A 26,151-nucleotide genomic window follows, 5' to 3' on the forward strand; every position below is an offset into this window, starting at 1 on the left:
ATGTTAGAACATTTTACAAAGTTCAAAGGTTTTAAAAATTCAACAATCTTGCAGTTTATTTCAGTTCTTAAATTTTTAAACTAAAAAAAATAGTGTGACCTGATTATTTTAAAATTGTCGATTTTTGACTTTTTATTATTACTTCTAACTAGAGAGCCTATATGGAGAGGCGAAATGTCACTCTCAGGGTTCCAATCGAACTGTCAAATCGGGGTTCCAATCGAGCAACAAGACCATGCAAGAACAAGGTCGGAATCAATTTAAAACATTTTTGGCCAAAAAACAAGATTAAATCTTATAAATAAATAAATTTTATAACAATCACAAGCATTGTAAAACTGTTGTTTATAATAATCTGGTAGTCTTTGTTATGTTTCTGGAGCAATACGAGAAAAGGGCGGATAAGCATTTTGACATCTAGAACTATTTTGCAAACTACGAGCCAACAGGTATTTTTTGCACAAAACTCGATGTGTTAAACAATAGCTGGCCTTCCCAGCTACCATCTAACGTAGCGAGTTTTGTTAAATAGTTACCTGTTGCTTCAGAATTTTCAAAATAGTTCTAGATGTCAAAATGCTTATGCGCCCTTTTCAGATGTTGCTCCAGGTTTGTGCTTTATCGGTACTAGAAACGTGCCAACACCAAAGAAAAACCTTAAGTTTTTCAACCTTAAATTTGAATAATATTGGGTGTTTGAAATTTCTCGCAGAACATTTCATTTCCTTATACAGGTCCCTACTTCTAACCTTTTTCTCAAAACTTCTCAACCAAACCAAAAAACTTCTGATTGTTTGCAGAATTTTAAAATTTTTGAATGAAAAGAAATAACTTTTTATTATATTTAAAATTTTAGAATATTTTTCATTACTTTGAAATTTATTTATTTTTTTTAATCTTTTATTTTCTAAATTTGGGAAGTATTGAGATTTTTTCAATAAAATAGGTCATTTTCTAAATTCTTGGATTTTTTTTGTGGAGGTTTGAAATTTTGATCGTAATTTCTCGATTAGTATTAAATGGCAGATCGAAATCTTACTATCGAGAAAACTCGATCGTGTGTCGAGAAATTACTAAATATGTAAAACGATCGAGTGCAATAATCACCACGATTGGTTTCTTTTTTTTCTGATTTGAGTTGTAACTGTTGTCTTTCTCACTGTCCAGACCCCGCCCTGATGCCGGAGTTGCGCGACCTGGCCAAACACCTGTGCAACGTGCTGCGCAAAGCGAACCTTCCCGTGCTCGACTGCTCCGAGCGTAATGGCGGTCGTTCCCTGGCCAAGCAGCTGCACCACCTCGACTCGATTGCCGTCCCGTACTGCCTGCTGCTGCGCGACCAGTGTCTCCAGAATGGCCTCTTTCAGCTGCGGTCCCGCGACACCACCCTCAGCGAAACGATTCACATCTCGGATTTACCGCAATATTTATTGAAAATAGTAACAAGTTGAGTTTAATAAATACAAACACACGCACGCAAGCTTAGAAGAAATCGCACAGGTACTGTCTCACGTTGAAGCCGACCATCTTGCCGATGTGCACGATAAAGTCCATTCCTACGGTGCACTGGAGCCGCGCGCTGCCGTCCATGATGGTTCCCTCGCCGGAGGCAAAGTTCAGAAACTTGAGATGAATCAGCGTTGAGATTTGCGCCAGCAAGTTGCACGTCAGGCCGACCTTCTCGTCCAGAATGGCGTAAAAGATGGCCAACAGCCGGTCGATGGTGAACGCCTTCGGTCCCAGCTGGGTGGCCATCTTCTCCGACACCTTGGCCTTTGCGTTGACCGACTGGAGGCGCTTCTTCTGCTTGCCGTGATATTTCATAAACAGTCGTTTGTCCTCCTTGGCGGCGTTGTGACTCGCGAGGTACGCCGCAATCAGCAGGAACTTGGCGTAGAAGGGCAGTTCCAGGTTTTGCGCCAGCCGCTTCATCGTTTGCATCTGCTCGACGGATTCCGAAGACGTCTGGCCGTCGACGGTGATGGGACGCAGCAACTCCTGGTTGACGTTCCCCATGCGCATGTAGATTGTCCCGAGGGCAAGTTTCATGGTTTTCGAAATATTCCGCCAAAGCCGGGTCACGTCGTCCGCGGCAATCGTCCCGTCCAGCACCGGTTCGCAGTACTTGTGGAAGCACTCGAGCGCAACCAGCTGCAGCTCCTTCAAGTCGCGACACACCTTGAAGAACACGTTCAGGAAGATGTTGAGGTAGTTTTCGTAGAACTCGGGCGTCAGCATCTCCACAATCTTCAAACGCTTATCTATTTCCTCCTCCGACAAGTTGGCATGCTTGTAAGACCTAAAATTGTACAACCAATCAGTATCAAAAAATCGCCCTAAAACATCCAAAATAACCCTTACTCCAACTCAATCCTTAACTGCTCCCGCACCGCCTCGAAATCGTTCATCAGAATCACCAGAATGTCCTTCTTGCTGTACTCGGCCACAAACAGCTTCACCACCGGCGCGAGCCCCGTCCTGACAAAGTACTTTTCAAACGGCAAATCCGACACGAGCAGCACGCACACGTTCAGCCCGGTCACCTCCGGCAGTCGCAGCAACATTGGCAGCACGTTGTGGTCCATGTCGCGCACCCGTTCGGCGTTCTCCAACACTACGATGTAGTTCCGTGAGGGCGACAGTCGCGCCAGCTGGGCCACAAAGTCCTTCATGGAGTCGACGCTGGCCAGCGAGGCGTACCCGTTGGCCGCGCACGGGACGTGACCGGTCAGCCGGTTCAGGATGGTTTCGAACAGGATTTTGTTGGTGTAGCACTCGATCGCGCTCAGGATGGCCCAGCTGGTGGGGGTGGTGGAGGAATCTAGCAGGGGTAGGAACGCCTGCAGGATGCTGCTCTTGCCGGTGGAGGTGTGGCCGTAGAGGTAGACCGCCGGGGGGAACGGGTCGCCGTCGCCGAACAGTTGGTACAGCTTTTGGATGAGAGCCTTGCGGCAGGGATATTTGGCACTGATAACTTTCACGACTTGGTCCATTTTTCGTTAGAATTCGGTCAAAAACAACTCGCGAGATTAAAACCGTCCAACGGCGAATGTTATGCTGACTGTTTACCTCGATTTATGCTGCAAACGATTTTGCGCGCCTTCTGCAACATATGATCCACATTGTTGACGTTTGGTTTACACGCTCATTCGAAATAACCTACATAAATTCCAGTTTTAGATTTTTTACATTCAAAGGTTCTTGTAGGGATTAGGGTTGCAGGATTGGATATCTAGAGTTTTTTGCCTTCCTCACCTCACTGAGGCAAGGCTATAAAATCACTCGAAAATTGAACTTCTTAAATATACCTTCTAGATATACCTTCACGTATCCAGGTTTTTAAGCGAAGATGGCGTTCGAATGGTGAACGCCCGAAACGTCAAAATCGTGCAGTAGTACCAACATTAGAAAAAAAATGTGGCTGTCATGCCATGGCACACTTTTTCCGTAATGTTGGTACCACTGCGTGATTTTGACATTTCGGGCGTTCACCATTCGAACGCCATCTTCGCTTAAAAACCTCGATACATATAATGTCAACTCAGAATCAAATTCTGAGTAAATGTCTGTGGGGATGTGTGTATGTGTCTATAGACATGATTTTTTTCCACATGATTTTCTCAGAACTGGCTGAACCGATTTTGGCCGGGTCAGCCTTATTTGTTTCGTTTTGGGGTCCCATAAGACCCTATTAAAATTTAATCTGTTTAGTAAAGTATTTAAAAAGCTATGCAAAAAAAAAGATTTTTGTATCTGCAAAAAAGGGTGATTTTTTGCATAACCTCAAAAGGCCAGGTCTTTTTGTTTACGTGCGAGAGTCTCGCGCGAAACGCCCGGTTGCAACATTGCTTCAAATGAGAGTCTGCATATTTTCTGAAAAATTCTGTATTAGTTATATATTTTTCATAATTACCTTGTAAATGTGAGGAAGGCACCAACCACCTAATGGTGGATTAAGAAATGTTTTTTAAAAGGACTTATAAACTATTGCCTTTCAAATGTTTACAGGATCTACTCAAAAAAAAACTCTAGATATGTTACAAAATTATGTATGGGTTTTTTTTTTTAAAAAAAGGTCCATTAAATTCCAACCCAAAAAGCAAAAACTGGATTTTTTTACTTTTTAAAAAACTCCAGATGTGTATCTATTGAAGGGGGGGCGACATCTATATCTCACCACAGGCAGCTCGCCCGCAGCCAACACAAGCTGTCAACTTCGGCACCAGAACAAAAGGGAGCTGTCAATTGGGTACTAAAGCCCTATGTCAATTTTTATGTACAACGGTAAAAAACACGATTAAAAACCATTTCTGATTACTTTTTTTTCATTTTAATGCAAATTTTTTTTTTTGACAAGACAACATTTTTTCGATGGATCAACTATGGTCCCCTTGGAACGAGCTGTCAAGTAGGAGCTTTTCTGTCAAGAAGAACCGCGAGGTAAATTTTTCAAAATTGATTTAAAAATCCATTTTAAACTCTTTGTGGTCGTACAAAGGGTCATTGTACTCAGAAAAATAAGCTTTATCGCTGTAAACAATAATATCAGCAATCTAAGCTTCATTTTAGGACCCAATTACGGCGCCAGCACAAAAGAACAGCTGTTCGTTACCGAACCAAAACAAAAAAAATGCAACTGCGTACTGTAAAAAAAAGTACAAAAACTGCAGGCATAAAATGGAAATAAAGTAATTGGGTACTAAAGCCCTATGTAAATTTTTATGTACAACGGTAAAAAACACGATTAAAAACCATTTCTGATTACTTTTTTTCATTTGAATGCAAAAATTTTTTTTGACAAGACAACATTTTTTCGATGGATCAACTATGGTCCCCTTGGAACGAGCTGTCAAGTAAGAGCTTTTCTGTCAAGAAGGACCGCGAGGTAAATTTTTCAAAATTGATTTAAAAATCCATTTTAAACTCTTTGTGGTCGTACAAAGGGTAATTGTACTCAGAAAAATAAGCTTTATCGCTGTAAACAATAATATCAGCAATCTAAGCTTCATTTTAGGACCCAATTATTGTTTTATGTTAAAATTTTACCGCAATATAAGTTTAAAAGTTAGTGTATGTTTTTGAGGTGATTTTTATCAATTTATTTGCAAAATAAACTATAAAGTTGGGATTATTAAGTACACATCGGGCAGATGAACTCATTTAAAGCTGTACTTTTATCGCATGAAACATTTAACTTAACTACTGTGTAATTTGACTTTTCCTACAGCAATATTTATAACAAAAATTGAATTATTAATGAAACAAATATTTTTGTTTTCACTGTGCGCAGTTTGCGCGCGTTATTAATCTCAACCACCCAAGATGGCGGCCTTTAGCATCCCCCTGATCTATTATAAGATTATCATGATTCATAAATCTAGATTAAATTGTCAAAACAACCTATCCCTCATGGGTTTCCTATGCAGATAGGGCCTTTTGAAAATTTAATCGAGAAATAAGAATTTAGAGCGCATAAATTCAAAACATCCAAGAAGCACAAAAAATAAAATTATGTTTATCAAAAACAAAAAAAAACATAACGATAAAAGGCAAGCAAAAACAATCTCGGAACAGGTATTTTTTTAACGCAAACATAAATCAAACAGAAACTTTGCGATGGAGCAACTATGGTCCCCTTGAAACGAGCTGTCAAAAAACTTTCTGTCAAGAAAAACCGCGAAACTGAATTTGTCAAAACTCATTTTGAAATAAAATGTCATCCTCTTGTGGTTGTACCACCGACACCGAAGTAACACTCCATGTAAAAAATCTGCTGAAATGTGTCCCAGCACGACTCACCCCAATTACTTCCTTGGAATCACCCCTTGCCGATAAAAATATATTTCGCAACACTGCTCGACCCATTGTTTGCAAACAAATCGTAGTTTATGAATGAATCAGCTGATTTGTGTTTACAAACAAAATAGAATCAGTGTTGCCTTGCTGATACATTTTTCGAAAAACCGTTTGACAGCTCACCGGACTTACCGGAGGGGTGATGCAAAGAAGGGTCATCTTTTTTACTTGAGTGTTACGTCGGTGTCGGTGGTTGTACCACGGGTTGTACAAAGTTTCATTTTGCTTTGATAAATCTAGCAAAACAATGCAAAAGGGTCGATGTGGGTTTGTAAACATAGAGTGTATCCCTTTCTTGCCAGATGTAAACATCTTCTAGGGTGAGCAGGATACCCTCTTTGTTCACAAACCCACAACGGCCCTTTTGCATTGTTTTGCTAGAGATCAGCTCTAAATTTGGCTCGAAAACAGTGTGTAATATTTACTAACTTACATTGGCCCATTTATATTGTTTTGCTTGAAACCAGCATTAAATTTCAAATTTGTGCCACTCAGAAGATTTGGCAACCTTGCTGTCATTGGCACTCATCAAAAGAAAAACATTCGCCTTGAGATGAGTAGCTTTTGTCAAAAAATCTCTCAATCAGCTGTCGATTCTTTTCCTGTTGTTCGGACCTGAAAAATTCTAAGTTCTATCATAAAATTTACGTGAAATTGTGTAAAATTCAGTATTTAATAGTGTTCAACGGCCATCGCATCAGCTAAATCCGTGTTTTAATCCGCCAACAAAGTTCAAGTCGACTAACTCATCAAGGTAAGGAAAAAGTTTGATTTTTTTTTCCAAAATCGATCAATCTTCGAGATTTCCGCAGCAAAGGAAAATGATAAAAATAAACACACAAGATTCAAACAAATCGATTTTACTGCAGCAGTAGTCTCAACTAGGCAGACAGCCTATCGAAGGGCGTTAATTGACTTGTTGGAAAATACTTAGCGAACAGATTAGTGTCTAATTATAGCGCACACTTCCGTGAAGACGGAAAAGTTTCTGGTGCCGTGTCGGGGGTTGGGAGGGACATCATTGACCTTCACCCTGGCTCCTGGTGCGTATTTTTTCACTCGTAGGTTTTTGGCAAATATTACTTCAACAAGGCCTATGGCAAAAGGGCAAGGTCGTTCGTTGGTCATAAATAGAATTTAAGAAAATTAAAAGCACATTCTTTACGAATTGCACCGAAAAGATTAACAAAGTTTATGCAAAGCTGTGTAGGTATGCAGATCGGAAGGAACGCGGTCAAGAAATGTTGCGCATTCTTTTCGTGAAATTATGAAGTTATGAAATTATGAAATTAAAACACTAGAAAATTATAATATAAGACTGGTATTGCGCAATTCTCACTAACTTGCTATCGATCGCGCTATTGCGACTTGTCAAACTGGCTAGGGAAATTTTAATTTTCTCAAAAAAAGATCAAAGCGAGCCGATGTTGCTCATCTGTCAATCGCAATTTTAAAGTGCGAATATCCAGTTTGGTGGAAACTGCGACTGGAAATGTAAATAAACAACTGCTGGTTGCCTAGTTTTTGGAAATTTTGTTGTCAAAAGTGCGAGAGAAAAGTGCGGGCCAAATCCAAATTACTACTTTAGGCCGTTGCAAATATTTTTCAACATTTATGTCGCTCCCCCTTCAAAGTTGGCCTGAATAAACAGGGGGCAAAAAATATTTTTTCGAAAAACTTCAAAATTTTGAGCATGAGCATGGTTGACTGCCAATGAGCTGCTACTCCGTTATTGACGGATCAGCTGAAGTTATACAATGAACCAACAGATGAATAGTGGGAGCTAATCATCCTCACTGTATAACCCCTGAAGATCTCTGCTTTAAGTCAATACCGGCGCCCCCCCAAGGAGATGCAGTTCAACAAAGGTAGGAATGTTAGTCCGATAGTTGAAGTTGCAGACTCATCAGACACAGAGTTTGTCGCTCTATACCTGTTGACACCGCATGAGACCGTTGAATCCACAGCATCTCCTTCAAGCATCACGGGAAGTGGGGGAATTGTGTTAGTAGGGGAAGGAAAGGGAAGGTCAGGATTCATCTTGGTAGATGATATGACCAGAAAGTGAAACAATCGTTGCCTTCCAAGCTACGACGCTATGAGAAGGTCTTATCAATCGCGTATTTTTTACTTCTTACCGCCGGCGTGCCATCCGAGCAACGATGCTTTGGGAAGGACTTTCAAAACGAAATGAATTTTAAATTAACGTATTATTCGGTGATGTACAATTTAGGATAGATCAGGATTCATTTTTGTAAGATGATATGACCAAAAAGTGAAACATTATCGCTGCCTTCCGAGTTGCGACGCTTTGAGAAGGACTTATCAATTCCTCAATCGCGTATTATGTTTAACTTCTTACCGCCGGCGTGCCATCCGAGCAACGATGCTATGGGATGGGCTTTCAAAACGAAATGAAAATATAACATATAATTCAACGACGCGAATCTCTATTTCAATGCATTTCCGATCTACTTCTCGCGGGTTCGCGCGCGCCTATTCACTCTTCGATCGATCCAACGAACACCACACGACTGATGGCCCAACTTCTCTGGGCACACCGCCTTTTCGAAAAACTTCAAAATTTTAATGAAAATTAAAGTTTAATCAACTGAAACCAGTTAAAATGCATTTTCCCGCGTTTATAATCATATTTAGCATGTTTGAACTCCTTTGAAAACATTTTAAATTTTCATGAAATACCAATGTACAGTCCCGCAAAAAGTTTTTTTTTGAGAAAAAAAAAATCGCCAATTCCTCGATATTTTCAAAACTAATGATTGGAAAGCAACTGGATGACTGTAAAATTTGATTTGATTTGATTTGATGTGATAACCAACAGGGCCACAAGGATGACCTATGTAGCGGTTGCCTAGAATTACAGTGGCTCAGACTTAAAGGGAGCATCTTCAAATTACTGCCGTATGAAGGGCCAAAAGGGGGTGGTTGGACGCGAACAAGCAAAATCACTCACGGTGTCCTCAGGGGAAGAGAATCTCCTTCCGACAGTAACCTCCAATAACTCCGAAAAAAGTCTGACAAAGCTGAAAAACAGGGCTCGCACCCTGTTGGGGGCCTAAAAGGGCGCGGCAGACAGCTGGAAACTGACAGAGGTCAATAGATGTAGTAATTAGACAATCCTTAAGAATTGTATAATTATTAAACTATTTTCCCCTTGTGACGTAGTTCTGGTCTTCCACTATCCACATCCAGTCTCCGCCATTACAGCATACTGTCCACTGCCCTGATGCTCCCTCCCCGATCCCCGGCTTTGATTCTAACCTGGGTGCTGAATAGTCGTTCGCAAAGCGGCCTCAATTTAGAACTGTCAAAGCGGAACCAATTTACTGTTCGCAAAATGATCCCAAGAAATAGCAAGTATTGTAGTCGATCAATAATTTATTTTGTCAGGAATAAAAAAAAGTTGATGGCTTCGAACATTTGAAACATTCAAAAGTGCCATTTGGATGCTCTTACGATTCACTGAATTCCACCCACTTCTGACTCAATTTTTCGTCACGTGGAAAACAAAAAAGGCCTCTTTGGCCGCCCATCGTTTAGACTATGAACAAAACACGCGCGAAGTACTTAATCTTGTCAGCGAAAAGTCTAACATCAACAGATCCAAAATGTTTCAAAACAAGTCACTTCAGCAGCAAAAAAATGTCACGCTTGAGCTTGAACATAGCCTTCTACTTTGTTTATGTTTATAGCTGTAGTGCAGTTGTATTAGTGAGGAGTAGTTAGAAGCATTCGAAAATCACGTTACGCATTCTGTCTTTTCAGCACCCAGATTCTAACTACTGATGAAAAGGAAAATCATAGTTGAGAAAAGGTCAATGCGGATGGAGAGCAAATCGAGCTCAGTATCCCCTCACAAAGACTGGTAGTAAGTGTGAAAAAAACAATGAAAAATAAGAAGAAAGACAAGGCGAAAAATTAAAAGATAGTGTGTCAATGCGGATGGATCGATGATCCCCTCACAAGGACATCAAAGAGTGAGATGGTAGAGAAAGCAAATGAAGAATAGAAAATCAAGAAAAAGAAATAGTCAATCAGATAGAGAACTGCGCGAGCTCAGTATGATTATAGGGGATAAAAAATATAGCAAACAATTATGGAAAGCTCTCACCAAACAGTGCATCTTCCGCAAACAGCTCAAATCTTCAATAATTTTTCATGTTCCAGTTCCCTGCAACTAGCTGGTGAATCCCGCTCGCATGCCCGAGATGAGCCGGTTCCCGCTTAAGCTGGATCAGCTTGCCACCGTTCCACTCGTAATCCGCGCAATCATCCTTATTTTCCTCCTTTCGTAGGAACTTGCCACTCAGCTGACACGGCGGCAACAGAACCTCCCCGCTGCGACTGCGCCCACGTACTAATCTGTGCTCTTCAGCTCCGATGTCCTTGCGTTCGCGGGATTTTGACTTTAATGGGAACCGTTTACGCCGTGACCGAAGACTGCCTCGTTCTCTGCGCTCGCCATCTTCCCAATCCGGGCCAGGTCCAGCAGGCTTTCGGTAGTTGTCTATTTCCCTGTTCCAACCTATCAGCAACTGGATGCCTGTAAATGCATTTTAAAACACTTTATTCATCCAAATGTTGAAACCTAGGCTTGTAATTCTAATTTTTTTTTAATTAAAATCAGTATTGATTCAAAAATTCATAACTCTGTCAACGATTTTTTGCACATTCTGGAAATTTCTGAAAAGTTGGCATTTGATGTCCCCTTAAACATATCAGAAAATAAAAAAAAAATAAAAATAGTGTTTTTTTGCAAATCAAGTTTTAGTGACAAAAAGTGAAATTTTTGCAAATCAAGTTTTGGTGACAAAAAGTGGAATTAAAAATCACCAAAATATTTTTTACCGTGTATCCCTTTTTTCAGTTTAGTCCTTACTCATACCTTCAACTTTGCCGAAGACACCAAATTGATCAAAAAATTCCTTCAAAAGATACAGATTTTTGAATTTTCATATATAATTTTTGTATGGACAGGCGCCAGATTGGTGCGCTGGAAGTGGAGACGCGAAGTCGTGATTATGCAGGTTAATTTTGTTTGGTGTGCTTTTGTGTCGCTGTTCGTATGGGATGAGAGATTGTGGTAATCGAATAATAGCATGACTTACTGAATTATTTGTGTCTTGAGCGTTATTTTCGTTGAGTAATTGGTGTTTTTTGTGATCTTAATTAATTGTTTTGTGATTTTCAAAGCCCTTCCTATATCATCGTTGATCGGAAGGCACGGCTTCGGGTTAATTGTGTATAATTTTTTTGAATAAGGTTTTATTTTTTATGGTGAAAAGCCATTTCTATATAATGGTCGAAAGACGCACTGACATTTTGGATTAATTATTAGTGGAGTGAAATAATTGTGTGTGAGTGACTTTGTGTGTTAACCAGAAAGACCTTCCCATAGCATCGTTGCTCGGAAGGCTCGCCGACGGGTCTGTTATGAAAGTCCTCCCCATAGCATCGTAGCTCGGGAGGCATCGAAAAGCCAATACCTTATCCTACTAACCCAAAAAAATAATAATCACGTGATGCTTGAAGGAGATGCTGTGGATTCAACGGTCTCAAGCGGTATCAACAAGTATATAGCGAAAAACTGTGTGCTTGATGAGTCTGCAACTTCAACTATCGGACTAACATTCCTCCCTTTCGTTGAACTGCAGGCTTCTTGGGAGGGCGCCGGTATTGACTAATAAAATAGGGATCTTCAGAGGTTAAACAGTGAACGGATGGTTGGCTCCCACTGATCATTTTTGATTCATTGTTTAACTTCAGCTGATCTGTCAATAACGGAGTAGCAGCTCATTGGCAGTCAACCATGCTCATGCTCATGCTTATGCTCATGCTCATAATTTTTGTATGGACAGGCGCCAAATTTACATGGAAGATTATATGAACGAACTAATGATGCAAAATGGCTTCTTTGGGCATACCGAAGGCACCGAAAAAGTTTCAGCCAGATGAAAAAATACAAAAATTTAAAAAATAGACCTATTTCGTAGAGAATTGCTCAACTATCTTTCAGAGATGTCCAAAGCAAAACCTACAATTTTACAGAAGACTCCGCTCTCAAGATTTTTTTTAATAGTTTCAATGAGTTTTTGTATGGACTGCTGCCAAAATTATATGAAGACATGTATGGGCGAAAATATCCACAATGTTTCAGCCAAATCAAAAATAAAAGAAATAATCGTTGCTCCAAGTCTCAGAGAATTGCACAGCACAAATTCAAACCCCTTTCCCGATAACTGCGACACCCTCTCCAGCTAAGTTTGCTTCGCCACTCAGGCGCAAAATGATCACTTCGATAAATAGCAACCCCCAAAAGAACCATCACCATCTCACACTCGTCTCCAAATTCTTCTCTGGAGCTATTTCGGTGTCCGGATCCCTCTTCTCAATCAACCTAAGGGAAGGGAAATTTCCCAGCTGACCCCCGTCTTCCGTGAGAGCGCGCGAAAAAAAGCGCACTTCTAAATTTAGCACCATTTTCCCCTCCACTTCCCTTCCCTTGTAAGTATAACTGGGGGGTGGCGCGGGACATGACCATAATGACGGGGACGCCCGCGACGACCGCGACAGCGGAATTCATTTATCTCCCCCCAGACTGCTGCTGCCAAAATGCTGTACATTTTGGCGTTGGCACTCTGACGTCGCTGTTTACATTCCTTAAGCTGACGACAACGCCGACATGGATTGGTCTCGGTCAGTCTCGGTCTAGAAGCTGGGGTGGAAATAAGTTGGGGATTTTGAGAGTTAAGAAAAAAAAACGCGCGACGCGACATTGAGACATAATATTTAATTTCAGCATCTTACCTGCGTTCGAGAGCGGGAGGTGATATTTCAGCGAAGATTTGTAACGATTTTTTATTTTCAACCAAATTATCTTTGTAGATCACTCACCCTTGGATCGGACGGCGATCTTCCAGTATGCTGTTGGTGGTTCCGACTGGTGCTGCTGAGAAGCAGTTTGGACCAGTCGCTGAGCTCGCATCGTCGTCGTACCCATTTCCGGTGGAGACCATAGTTTAAATCCAGCAATTATTCAATTTGAAATCGGGTGCGAGTTTCTCAGATATTGCAACGCCCCTCTGTTGTGTGAACCCGTTTGTGATAAGATATCAATCAGCGTACAGATATCGAACGGCAAAACCAAACCTGCTAAAGCTTATCGGTTGAGCGGTTCAGTGTCGTGAGCCTAAAGAAAAAAGAAACTCTAGTGATGAAGCCGGAAGACAGCCGGATGGCGGCGACCAACAGCGTCTTCCGGACGCTGTACGGCGGCGGAGCGAACCACGGTGAGCGGTACGGGTCGCGGCTGGCCGGCGGAACCAAAGGTAAGAGAAACAGGGGCGGCAGTGAAAACGGTTTCGACACTTTGTTGGAGCGCGCGCGCGTGCTGAAATAAAATGTATAATTTTGACTTTTTAAAGACAGAGTTGTTGGGGTTCGTTCAAAAATTACGTCCAGACTTAGAGGGGGGGAGGGGGGTAAGTATTTTGTGACAGTTTGTGACAGGGGGGAGGGGGGGGGTTTGGCAATTTGTTACGTCCAGTTAAAATTTGAAATAATTAAAAAAAAATGCAACCCCTGCAAACACAACAATCATTTCATTTGTCAAACGAGAATCCCGGTAAGATTTTAAAAAAAATCTAGTTTTATGTACGCGCAAAATCCCTATAACACAGATCTGTGTAAAAAAATTACACAGATTGCTGTTCAGTTCTAGCTTTCATAATCTGGGTTAAATTTTTTTACACAGATCTGTGTACAAGACTTTTACACAGATTCTGTGTATTCCTGGTTTTGGGCGATCTGTGTCAATTTTACACAGATCTGTGTTATCTGGATTTTGCGTGTACAACCTTGTTAAAACGCTCTACACTTGACAAATTGTGTCGAGTTCAATACGTCATATGAACCTTGCGGATTTTTCTACAGGGTATCTGTTAGTTGTCAATGGCAAAATTGCTTCGGTCAACATTCATTCGGCTTTTTCCACGCTTTGTGAATAAGTTTAGCTTTTAGTGGCACTTTCTTCATTTTTTTATCAGACGAATCCAGCTGAAGTGAAAGGTAAAACAGGTTAGTTTGACGGAATGTCAAATGTTTCATATATATTTTCTTTCAGATGGAACGTGGCAAAGCGTTGGACAAGATTTTCGATGCCTTTTGCAAGGCTTTTCCACTGCGCAGCCGAAAGGCAAATCAAGAGGCCACTCACACCTTTTGGAAGACGGTTAAAGGCGAGCAGGACTGGAGCAACAAGGTTCAGGAGAAGATTAAGGAGTTGCAGGCAAAGGCTAAAGCGCCAACCGGAACTATCATGAACTTTTTTACGACCGTGTCCATGCCCTCACAACCGTCTGTCCCAGCATCCACCCCGGAAAACGCGCCTTCTGTGGTAATCAATCCGGCCGATCCGGAACCGGTAGCCTCTTCCGCTTCCGTAGACGAAGCCAGCTCAAGCAAATATGTTTGCCCCAAACAAGACAACATCCGGAAAGAGCTTGAGGCGTTGACCTCGGAAGTTTGCTCTCTATTGCTACGAGAACGGAACGGGATTTTGTCAGCTGAGCAGGAGAAAGATCTCAAGGAGAAAACCCGAAAGAAACTGAAGCTCGAACAAGACCTGAAAAAGTTGAAAGCGGACCAGGAGCGACAAAAGGAGTTCCGTGTCCAGAGGAAGCGAGCCTTGGAGGCAGCCTGCGAAAGCAACCCGGAGTTGTCTAAGCAACTGAAAATCCGGAAGGAGGTCGGCCGTCCGGACATCGAATCGGACCAGCCACTGTTTATCAAGGCATTGCTAAACATTGCCAAATACGGCGCATCGGCTGACGCTCGGCGACGGTACGTTCTCAACTAGATTTTCAGATCGTCAAAATTATAAAATATTTCAGTTAAACTAAAATATGTTTCAACGATAATATCTCAATTTTAATTTTATGTTGTAGGTCTGAAACAGTGCGCAGCGTTAAAACCCTGGACCAGCTTACAGAAGCACTTAATCATCTCGGATTTGAGGTCTGCCGTTCGTCAGTGTACTACCGGCTCCAGGCTAAAAATAGTCGTACGACGGATGGACAGCGGCACGTTCGAGCGGTGAACGTGGCACTTGCTAAGGCTGGCAAGGATCTGCATAAATCGCATGAAGATGGATATTTCTGTAAAAGCACGATGACCGCGTTGGATGAAGTTGCGTCATTTTTTGGACCAACCGAGGTGGCCAAACTCAGTATTGACGACAAGGCACGCGTGCCGCTTGGGATTGCTGCAGCTACCGCTCAAGCCCCATTGCTGATGCATATGGAGTATCGTGTGCGGCTTCCCGATCATGACTGGGTGGTGGCCGATAGGCATAAGCTCATTCCGTCGGTTTATGCTGGTGTGGCCATTAAAAAGGATGGCTTCGGCGACAAAGGTGCCGTGTCCTACTCGGGCCCGACACACGTGTCGGTGCGTTCCGGCAAACACTCGAAGTCGACTGCGTACAGCCACGCCCGGGATCTCGATCATGTGTTCAGCTTGGAGGAATTCAAATGTCTTGTTAAGACGCCGGATGGCCAGCCGAAGCCTATTCTTATCCTGACCGTCGATGGCGGTCCGGATGAGAATCCCCGCTACCAGAAGAACATCGAAATAGCGATTCATCACTTTCTCACGAAAAACCTTGATTGCCTCTTCATCGCCACGAACGCGCCTGGCCGCAGTGCCTTCAACGTTGTTGAACGGCGTATGGCACCGTTGTCCCGCCAACTCTCAGGCGTCGTGCTCCCTCACGATCGCTATGGAAGCCATTTGGATGCCTCAGGCAAAACGGTTGACGCGGAATTGGAAGTCGAAAACTTCCAACATGCTGGAGAGTGTTTGGTGGAAATTTTTTCGTCGGTTGTCATCGACGGATATCCAGTGACAGCCGAATTCGTCCCGTCTAGCGAATCGGAACTTGAAAAGAACTCAATTCAAGCAGCATCACCAGAATGGGTAAGCCAGCACGTGCGATCCTCTCAATATTTCTTACAGATTGTTAAGTGCCTCAACCCCGCATGCTGTGGCTCATTCCGCAGCGTCTACCAAACGTTCATCAAGAACCGTTTCTTGCCAGCACCGATACCTTTGCGCTACAAGCAAAACCTCGAGATTTCTGACGATCCATCGACGAAAACGTACGCTACGCTCTTCCAGAACCTCGCGTTTTTCAACAAAGACGTACCCTATGATGAGTATTGCCCCTCTTTGGCCGAAAAGTTAAAGTCACGTGTTTGTGACGATTGTGGTTTGTACTTTGCATCCAATGTGCTGCAAAAAAAGCATCGTGTCATTCATAAGGGCGACGGACGCAGAAAGCGAGCAGTCGCGAAAAGCCAAATCTCGGAAGACATTTTTCTGGAGGGCGATGGTGGTGACGATGAACAACAGGTTCAGGATCAGGTTCAGGTTAATGTTGATGACGTTTTGCCGGTTGTGTCCCTGGAAGAGCATTTGGCCAATCCCTGGATTGACGATCTTTAAGTGTATTTTACTATACTGAGTTGCATTTTACTAACTTTGAAAAATAAAAGCGTTATTTCTGGAAAGGTAACACTTCGTTTTATTCTGCCAAAGTACCAAAGGACGTTCTTGGGGGGGGGGGGGGGGTAAAGGATTGTGACAGTTTGTGACAAGGGGGGGGGAGGGGGGTAAAAAATGATCAAAAATCCTGGACGTAATTTTTGAACAAACCCTTGCTGTGAGTATTCTGTTGCGCAGTTTCAAAGGGCACGGAACGCGCGTGGTCGTGATCGGGAAGCGATATCAATTAACACGTTTGGTCAGTTTGGAGGTACAAACAGACCACATTTGAATAATCAGACAGTTTAAATAAATGTTGGCTCTGTTTAAATGATTGAATCAGAGATTTTATTATGAGGTTTAGAATACAGAATTCAAACCGTTACCAGTAATTAATTTCATTTAAACGTTTTTTTAGTAATCTGATTCAAAAGTTCTAATTTTTGTTTAGTCTCGACGGTGTATATCTGAATGATCGAGGTAAAATGTTAGATGCTAGAAGCTAAATCTAGGATTTCCGGATCCGGACTATCGAAACATGAAATTTAAATTCATGAAATTCCAGCTCGAGTCAGGATTTTTTTTCTGGTGCTTTTGCACCCGACTTTCTCCGATTACAATGAAACTTTATAGACATGTTTTCCTAGGCTTATATAAGCCATTTTTGCATATAGTTTATAAATAATAAAGAATAATAATAATAAAACGAATTCAATTGAAATGTTGTCAACGCCAAACTTGTGGGAAATTGGACGAGCTTTCCGGTAAAAAATATGTACGAGACTGAAAAATGAAGTCTGTCATATAGAAATGGCCAACAAAACGGCAAAACTCCTGTTTTTTTCAACATTTTTGTTTTTAAAGCCGCTGTATCATTAAAGGATTGGACTTAGGCAAATAGTCAATATGGAGACTTTTGTATAAAATTGTCTGGAGAATCGATTCCCACTGTCGGTTTTTTATTTTTATTTTTGACGTTTAGATCACTTTTCAAAAAAAAAGTTTTAGTGAATGATTTTTGTATTTTTTTAGGAGAGACTTCTTAGACTATTTTCTCAAAAATTGAGCGAAAAGAAATTCATGACATCACCTTCAAATTTAACTTTTAAGCTTAAAAATCGAGAAATCTCATAGAAGTTGCGTGTATTTTTCTTTCAGTGTATTTTTTTCCAGATAGCTCGTCCAATTTCATACAAGTTTGTCGTCGACTAATTTACTTTTTTTACTCACTACTACTACGATGCAACGACTTCGAGATACAGTTATTTTTAAATTACAAAAAGCAAAATATTTGAATAACATACACTTTTCTTACCTGTCATTTTCGAGTGCAACTGGCTCCTTGTACACAAAAATGGCTTATATAAGCCCAGGATAACTTTTTTAAATAGTTTCATTGAAACCGGAAAGGGTCGGGTACAATAGTACCAGAAAAATTCCTGATTTGAGCTATAGAATTTCTCAATTACAGATATTTTTAATTCTAGAATTTATTTTTTAAGTAAAAGAATTTAAGAATTTTCTTAATTTAATAATTAAAAAATTTAAGAATTAAAGAATTAAAGAATTAAAGAATTAAAGAATTAAAGAATTAAAGAATTAAAGAATTAAAGAATTAAAGAATTAAAGAATTAAAGAATTAAAGAATTAAAGAATTAAAGAATTAAAGAATTAAAGAATTAAAGAATTAAAGAATTAAAGAATTAAAGAATTAAAGAATTAAAGAATTAAAGAATTAAAGAATTAAAAAATTAAAAAATTAAAGAATTAAAGAATTAAAGAATTAAAGAATTAAAGAATTAAAGAATTAAAGAATTAAAGAATTAAAGAATTAAAGAATTAAAAAATTAAAAAATTAAAGAATTAAAGAATTAAAGAATTAAAGAATTAAAGAATCAAAGAATTAAAGAATTAAAGAATTAAAGAATTAAAGAATTAAAGAATTAAAGAATTAAAGAATTAAAGAATTAAAGAATTAAAGAATTAAAGAATTAAAGAATTAAAGAATTAAAGAATTAAAGAATTAAAGAATTAAAGAATTAAAGAATTAAAGAATTAAAGAATTAAAGAATTAAAGAATTAAAGAATTAAAGAATTAAAGAATTAAAGTATTAAAGAATTAAAGAATTAAAGAATTAAAGAATTAAAGAATTAAAGAATTAAAGAATTAAAGAATTAAAGAATTAAAGAATTAAAGAATTAAAGAATTAAAGAATTAAAGAATTAAAGAATTAAAGAATTAAAGAATTAAAGAATTAAAGAATTAAAGAATTAAAGAATTAAAGAATTAAATAATTAAAGAATTAAAGAATTTAAGAATTTAAGAATTTAAGAATTTAATAATTATAAAGTTTTGTCATTCTTTTATTTTTATTTCTTGCAAATTTTACAAGTATCAAAAAATGAATTGTTTGGACAAAGTTATTGTTTTAATAGAAAAATTGCTGAATAACTTTGAATGGAATGGTGCAAAACATGTGTCAATTCGATTTGTCTAAGAGAGATATACTGCCCATGTTCGCATAAATGTCCCATATGCAAAAAACAGCAAGCTGAAAAAACGCATTTGAAGTTTGTCACACACATAAGGCTACGTGTTAAGTTTTCGTGAAAAAACTGAATTTCATCCTGATTTCTAGAGCAAAGTACTGGATGTTATAGGCTTTTCTAAAAGAACTCACGTTTTTGAACCAAACTGCATCAATAACTCAAAAGAGGTGAAAATGCATATGGGACATTTATGCGATCAAGGGCAGTATAAGCATTATAAATCTGATGACATCAAAATTGTACATTTTGGCAAATTGAGTGATTACGAAAAAGATAGTGAATTTAAATATTTTGTTCTGGTTGAAAATGGGTTGAAAAATGCAAAAAAAACGGAAAAAACTGGATGTACGTTTTCAGGGCCAATACGCACCTCCCAAGAAAAGGGGTCAAGAAATGGCTTTACGAACAGCAACACAAAGGAGAGGGAACGATTTCTTGGGGCTTTTCTTCACCCTCTCTGGCTTGCTTTCGCTGCCGCTGCTGCCCATTTGACATTTTTGTTAACCGGTTTCTTCCAAAGTGCGTATGCCGCTTTACGCGGAAATTCGCTGTCTGCTTTCCCTCACAATTAGCGCACTTTATGCTCGTCTTCTACTGTTGGGATTCGTGTAAAACCAAAATTCGATTTCTGGGAAAGAGTTCGTCATTCGGTAATCTTTATACCGTAACTTGATCAAAGGTCAACACGACGCTAACGTTCTAAATAGTACTATCGAAATCGACTAACATACTGATAACATTTTTTCCAAACCAGACAGCCTCGACTTTATCCGCCGGCTGGACCTGTGGAAGTCGCTTAAGGTGCACAAGGGTTGCGTCAACACGGTATTCTGGAGCGACGACGGCCAGCTGCTGCTGTCCGGTTCCGACGATCAGCACATTGTCGTGAGCGATCCGTTCACGGGCCGCACGCTGCACAAGTACAATACGACGCACCGGGCGAACATTTTCAGCGCACGCTTCCTGCCGCAGAGTGGAAACCGGGAGATTGTGTCGTGCTCGGGGGATGGGATTGTGCTGTACACGGACTTGAAGAACGCGGAGCTTGCGGCTGGGGAGGCGGGCTTGCGGAGCTGGAACAGCTTCAACTGTCACAGCAATGGGACGACGTACGAGGTGATGACGGTGCCGACGGAACCGAAGTCGTTTATGAGCTGTGGCGAGGATGGGACTGTTCGGTTGTTTGACCTGCGGAAGATGACGCGGTGCGTGAAGACGTGCTGCAAGGACAATATATTGATTTTGAGTCCGTCGGCGGTGACGGCGATGACGCTGGCTCCGATCTCGATGAATTATATTGCGGTTGGGAGTTCCGATAGTCATGTGAGGATTTATGATAGGAGGTTCTTGAAGATGGTGGACTGTAGCGTGCCGGGATCGCCGAACGATCGCCATACGGTGCCGGTGAAGATGTTTACGAATCCGTCGGGCGAGAAGCGGAGTTTCCGGGTGACTTCGATTGCGTATAGTGCGGATGAGCGGGAACTGCTGGTGAACTACTCGTCCGACCATCTGTACCTGTTTGACGCGACCCGGGAGGGAATTGAGGTGCAAGCGGCCCAGCAGGCGGCCTCGAGCAGCGTAGACAAGGGCAAACGGGGTTCCAAAACGCAGCACAGCATCGACAGTCCGCCGCCCGTGCGTCGGTTGCGTTTGCGTGGGGACTGGTCCGACACGGGACCAGAGGCGCGTCCGGCTCGGGAAATGGCCTCTCGGGTGCTGGGCGCCGGCCAGGCTCGCCCACAACTTCAGGCTACGATCATGCATCGTATGACTGAGGTTTTGTCGCGAATGTTGGCCGACCCGCGGACGCGCATTGGCCTCACTCACACGAACGAACTGACGAACGATAGCGATCTGGCGACCGTTGTGGACGATTTTCGAACCTTTGCCAGTAGCAGCAGCAGCGGCGAAGGGAATAGCACAGCTGAAGAGTCAGCGGCGGCCGAACCACAACCATCGACGAGTGGTGAAAGCAGCAGAGGGTCGTCACGGCCGGGTCAATCAACCGCTGGAGCCTCGGCGAAACCCGGCGACGACGATGATGACGACGACGAAGACGACGACGAAGAATCCAATCCAAACCAAAGAAAAAAGTCTGATAGCAGCAGAGATGAGGCCGCCGCGTACGAGGCGGAACTGAAAGCACTCAACGATCTCGAAGCCAAAGTCCTCAGTTACGATTACGTCCTGCGGAAGTTTGTTGGCCACCGGAATGCACGGTAAGGCTTATGGTTGCTGTCAATCTCAAAGAGTTCATTGACCCCCTTTTTCAGCACAATGATCAAGGAGGCCACCTTCTGGGGCAACGACTACATCATGTCCGGCTCGGACTGTGGCCACGTGTTCACCTGGGAGCGGGCCACCGGCGAGCTCGTGATGCTGATGGAGGCCGACCAGCACGTGGTCAACTGCGTGCAGCCGCACCCGACGCTGCCCATGCTGGCCACGTCCGGCATCGACTACGACATCAAGATTTGGTCCCCAATGGAGGAGGAGAAGGTGCGGTTCGACCGGGAGGCGGCACTGGATGTAAGTTACTAGCTCGAGGGTGTGGCGCATGTCGACTAGTTTTAATTTCGTCCATATTCGCAGCTAATGGAGCGCAACGCAGTGATGCTGGAGGAAACCAAGGACACCATCACGGTGCCGGCCTCGTTTATGATTCGCATGCTGGCGTGCATCCACTCGCTGAGGAATCGGCGTGCTCCGCCGGCGCCGGCACCCGGGAATGGCAATGGCAACGGGGGTGGCGGCGGCGCCAATGGCGGTGGAGCAGCGTCTGAAGGTGATACCGATAGCAATAGCAACAACAACAGTAACAACAACAATGAGGGGTCGAGCGAGGGTGGTGGCAGCGGTGCGGAACATTTCCTGTAAGGAGGAGGATCGAGGTCTCGAAGAGTGTGTGTTTTAAGATGTAAGTATGCGCAAATCTTTAGCTCGTGTAAGAAGACCGCTGAAGCATTACACTCGTGCTAACCGGATTCTGTGACAAACAGATCTATTTGGAGCTATAAAGCAAGATGTGATTTTTACGTTGGATAAAAAAAACTGATTATGGTTATTACATGTAATATAAAATCAAAGCAGCTGCTAATGGTCTCTATAGAACCAAAAGAAATCCGTTATCAATAGGACAAACTGTTGTCTCAATCCTCGAGTAAAACCATGAGTACAACGTGCCCACCCATCACATCTCCATCGATTTTAAGGCGACCTACAGTCGACCGCGAGCAGCTATGGCAGATTATGCACGAGAATGGGTTCCCAGATAAACTGACTCGGCTGATCAAGGCTACCTTGGATGGTGTGATATGTCACGTGCCTGTTTCGGGGGAATCAGCGGAACTCTTTGGATCAAGCCGAGGGCTGCGGCAAGTTTCTTGATGGCATCATTCGAAGGGCGGGCATCGAAACGAGTGACACGATTATGAACAAGACCTACCAGCTGCTTGCTTTTGCCGATGACATCGACATAGTGGCAAGAAACTTGGAGACGGTAAAAATGTTTACACCAGACGGAAGGTAGAAGCAAGGCGTCTAGGACTTAGGGCATGAATACGACGAAGACAAAGTACATGAGAGGAAGGGGTTCGAAGGACGTCGGCCCCCACCCCTTTAGCTGTGGATGATGATGAGTTGGAGGAGGTGAGCGAGTTCGTGTACTTGGGATTGCAAAGAGATTCGGACTCGTATTTTTGCTGGGAATCGTACCTACTTCGGATTACGGAAAACCGTCACATCGGACGATGTACAAAACACTGATCTGACCGGTAGTCCTCTATGGCCGCGAGACGAGGACAACGCGGCAGAAGGACGAACGGTGGTGTCTGACGGAGTGTGGTACACGGAAGAACAAAATTTGACGATTTTTAAATTAACTATTTTTTCAGAAAAAAAAACATTTTATCTATATTTTTATTTTATTTTTTAAACGCAACTTATGATTTTTGTTTTTTTTTTGGAAAAAATATTTTTGGGAAAAAAATAAGCATTCCTCGATTTTATGTATTTAGTTAAAAGCCTTGAGTCAGGAATGTACAAAAACACTCAAAAAGCTAAAAAAAAAGTTGTGTTTATTGGAAATTTACAAAAAGAATTAAGGTATGTCAAACATTATCAGGCTCTTGAATCATTTTAAGGCAGTAAAAAAATGCCACAAGGTTGCAAATATTTATCAGAGTTTGTCTCTCCCATTTTTCCGACATTTTTCCGCATTATTCAAAATATTTAGCATGTTTGGGCTGATTTAAAAATATGTTGAGTTTTAAATAAAATTCCGATCTATAGAACCGCAAAAACTTTTTCAGCAGAAAATATATTAATTTAGATTGTCCAATTTCCCGGGAATTAAAATTTAAATTTATTGAAAATTGTTGATCTTGGTTCTGATCAATATTTTGTACAAAATTGTATAGGAAAGCGACTTTTATCGTTAAAATATGTGTGAAGATCAACTAAAAACTTAAACGCATGTAATTAATTATACAACTTCAAGTAAGTTTTTTAAAAATTTATAGGCTCAAATCGAATCGTACAATAAATCAAAAAATTATCTCCGGAATATAGGGTGGCCACTCAAGTCGGGAAATCGGGAAAGTGTGTGTGTGAACTCCGTGTAAAAGGGGTGTCAAACTAAAAAGTGACCCCGTTCGTTTGACAACAGTTGGTGTCAAACCAACGGGGTTTTTATTGTATTAAAGTTTTTTTTAGGAGTTTATTGTTGAGTTTCCCTTTGTAAATAGTTAGATTTTTTAAATTTGTTTAGTTTTTTTTCGATGGTTGATATTATTTTTTTTTGAGTTTTTTGTTTGAAATCATTATTTAGATAAGAAATGCCTATTTTTTGAGTTTATGGAAAATTGCGGGATTTTTTAATTGGGATTTGAGTGGTCACCCTGGGAATAATATACAAAGTAAAAAGAAAAAAACGTGCCGAAAATTTTTTTTTCATGACAAATTACTTTTATAAAACAAAACGTACTGGTTTAATTCTTGAAAAAAAAGTACAGCTTTTTAATTTTGCCATAAAAACATAGCTTCTTTTTGCCTTCCTCACCTCACTGAGGCAAGGCTATAAAATCACTCGAAAAATGAACTTCTTAAATACGACTCCTAGATGTACCTTCACGTATATCTATCGACTCAGAATCAAATTCTGAACAAATGTCTGTGGGGATGTGTGTAGACATGATTTTTTTCCACACGATTATCTCAGAACTGGCTGTACCGATTTTTGCCGGATCTGCCTTATTCTGTTCGTTTTGGGGTCCCCTAAGACCCTATTAAATTTTATTCTGTTTAGTGAAGTACTTTTAAAGTTATGCCAAGAAAAAGTTTTTTTGTAGCTACAAAAAGGGTGATTTTTGCATAACCTCAAAGGCCGGGTCTTTTTCGAGGTCTTTTTGCTTTTTTGACTTTTTGACCACGCGGGGGATTGGCAGCCACACCCCCTTGCATGCGTATTGCCCGGTTGCCACATCACTTCAGCAGTGTCTGCGTCTCTTCTGGAAAAAATCTGTATTAATTATGTTGCTGCATCATTTTGTCTCGACAAAGATTTACACGAACATTTTACTGAAATATATAACTCATGAGATTTTTCACCTTTATTTTGAAGAGCTGGTAAAAAAAATAATTGAAAATTGCTGTTCAAGTAAAATCAATAGTTAAAAAAAAAACAAATGAAAACAAAATTTAAAAAAAAAATAAAAGAACTCTTAAATTAATTTGTAAATACCACCTAAAATACAACATGAATGCGAGGAAGGCACCAACCACCTTAAGGTGGATTAAGTAACGTTTTTTGTTGCCAAACAACCAAATATTTTTGTATTTTAAAGATTTTTTTTGTTAGCATTTTTTAACAATACAATGCAGTTTCTCATTGATCCCTGGAGATGGAGCCACACGTTGCCGTCGTTTCAGGGCTATTTGCAAAGATGGTTTCCGATGTTGATTTATATCACACATTTATTTTATATTTATATACTTGTGTTGATAGAAATCACAACTTTTATACTATGTAAAATTGCAAGATATTGATTTTTTTATTTGCATCTCAATATTCTTGTTTGTAAAATCTGGTAGGAACAGGTTTAAATCTTTTTGATACATCGTTAGCTTAGGTAGAAACTCATAAAGCAAAGCAACGCTTACGCACAACAGTAAGAGAGGGCTCTTCTAGGCATTGTGGGATTATATTAAATAATTTAATTAATCACAAAAACAGGAGCGTCATTTTTTCTTATCTTAATGTGGGTGTTAGGTTAGGGGGGGAGGGGGGGGAGGGAGGTGTCCACGTGCTTCCATCCCGCCAGTCCATATGTATAGCCTTAGTGTTGTGTTTGCTGCATTTGATATTTTGTGAACCACACCGTATGCTGTACTCGACAGATATGGACTGGTTCCCGGCCGGGCTGATGGGTCTCGCAGCTGGCTAGTTGAACGTACCTGTTAGAACATCAAATCATGATGTTTTATCCTTTTGTTTCCTTAGTAACAGTAGCATAGTTAGTTCAGCAAAGAAATAGTGAAAGTGATAGTGAAAGCTAATTAAATAAAGTGTCAATAAATAATCGTGAAGTGAAAATATTATTATAAATATATTCAATATTATATTACACTTTATATCTGTGTAAAACTCACTATCAGAATCTAATGTTTTCTTGTGTTCTCTTTTGTTCTTTTCGTTTCAAACCGAATGAGCGAGCATCTGAGCTGCAGGACAAATTAACATCAGCTGTGATCAATACCACACCGACTGACGAGGATTGCTACCAAGCTTGGTGTCCACGGCTATATGTCCAACCGAGAGACCTCCAAGGTCACAGGGAAGTATTAATTAGTATCTCCTTTTTATTTTTGACCATTTTGTTAATACAAATTTCTTTGCAGATACCACTTTAAAAGTATGGCTCGCGCTCTGCTTTGATGTTTTGCTTATTCCATCCGCTTTCTACCCCCAATGTGTCCTGCACTGGGGGTGCCTAGGGTAACTTCGAGTTGACCTGGGCCGCCCGAGGAATTATGTCGTAGGTGGCTCGTGTACTGGTTCACTCACCTCTCCTCGCGGCAAGGGTTTCCGTAGGTCTACACTCAGGGTTGTTACGGACGGCGCGGATCGCGCGGATGGCGCGGATGGCGCGTATCGCGCGGATCTGGCGCGGATTTGCTGGC

At 41.1% G+C, this 26,151-nt stretch overlaps 3 protein-coding genes across 7 annotated transcripts in view; 2 read left to right on the forward strand and 1 right to left on the reverse strand.

Moving 5' to 3' along the window:
- LOC120418098 (nuclear factor of activated T-cells 5) overlaps positions 1-1,454 on the forward strand; it is a 100,367-nt gene extending 98,913 nt beyond the window's left edge. For all 4 annotated transcript variants that reach the window (XM_039580367.2, XM_052706786.1, XM_039580366.2 and 1 more), the window contains one exon: positions 1,168-1,454. In XM_039580367.2, the coding sequence (XP_039436301.1) occupies positions 1,168-1,451 (284 nt within the window). In that variant the 3' untranslated portion in view covers positions 1,452-1,454. The remainder of the gene's footprint in view (positions 1-1,167) is intronic.
- On the reverse strand, positions 1,410-3,049 carry LOC120418100 (origin recognition complex subunit 5). Its single transcript, XM_039580371.1, has 2 exons — positions 2,362-3,049; positions 1,410-2,299 (listed from the first exon to the last, which is right to left on the reverse strand). Exons 1-2 carry the CDS (start codon positions 2,991-2,993, stop codon positions 1,483-1,485), a joined length of 1,449 nt encoding a protein of 482 aa, XP_039436305.1. The 5' UTR covers positions 2,994-3,049; the 3' UTR covers positions 1,410-1,482.
- Positions 3,050-6,442: 3,393 nt separating this feature from the next.
- Positions 6,443-22,058, forward strand: LOC120418119 (DDB1- and CUL4-associated factor 6-like). 2 transcript variants are annotated; one of them, XM_039580396.2, is made up of 5 exons: positions 6,443-6,610; positions 12,763-13,205; positions 19,724-21,191; positions 21,246-21,501; positions 21,565-22,058. In XM_039580396.2, the coding sequence occupies exons 2-5, from the start codon at positions 13,091-13,093 to the stop codon at positions 21,847-21,849; spliced, it is 2,124 nt and encodes a 707-aa protein (XP_039436330.1). In that variant the 5' UTR covers positions 6,443-6,610; positions 12,763-13,090; the 3' UTR covers positions 21,850-22,058. The 2 variants fall into 2 exon arrangements, with proteins under 2 accessions (XP_039436330.1, XP_039436331.1); XM_039580397.1 differs by lacking the exon at positions 6,443-6,610 and adding an exon at positions 12,555-12,703.
- The last annotated feature ends 4,093 nt before the right edge of the window (positions 22,059-26,151 follow it).

Source organism: Culex pipiens, chromosome 1 (genome assembly GCF_016801865.2).
Source record: "Culex pipiens pallens isolate TS chromosome 1, TS_CPP_V2, whole genome shotgun sequence".
NCBI classification, from domain to species: domain Eukaryota; kingdom Metazoa; phylum Arthropoda; class Insecta; order Diptera; family Culicidae; genus Culex; species Culex pipiens.

Bases quoted from the DNA above. Each gene is read 5' to 3' on its own strand.
- LOC120418100 (XM_039580371.1), bottom strand. From the start codon at position 2,993: ATGGACCAAGTCGTGAAAGTTATCAGTGCCAAATATCCCTGCCGCAAG. The intron at 2,300-2,361 runs GTAAGGGTTATT...GTACAATTTTAG, and splicing joins CAGTTAAGGATTGAGTTGGA to GTCTTACAAGCATGCCAACT.
- LOC120418119 (XM_039580396.2), top strand. From the start codon at position 13,091: ATGAAGCCGGAAGACAGCCGGATGGCGGCGACCAACAGCGTCTTCCGG. The intron at 21,192-21,245 runs GTAAGGCTTATG...CCCCTTTTTCAG, and splicing joins GTTGGCCACCGGAATGCACG to CACAATGATCAAGGAGGCCA. The intron at 21,502-21,564 runs GTAAGTTACTAG...CCATATTCGCAG, and splicing joins ACCGGGAGGCGGCACTGGAT to CTAATGGAGCGCAACGCAGT.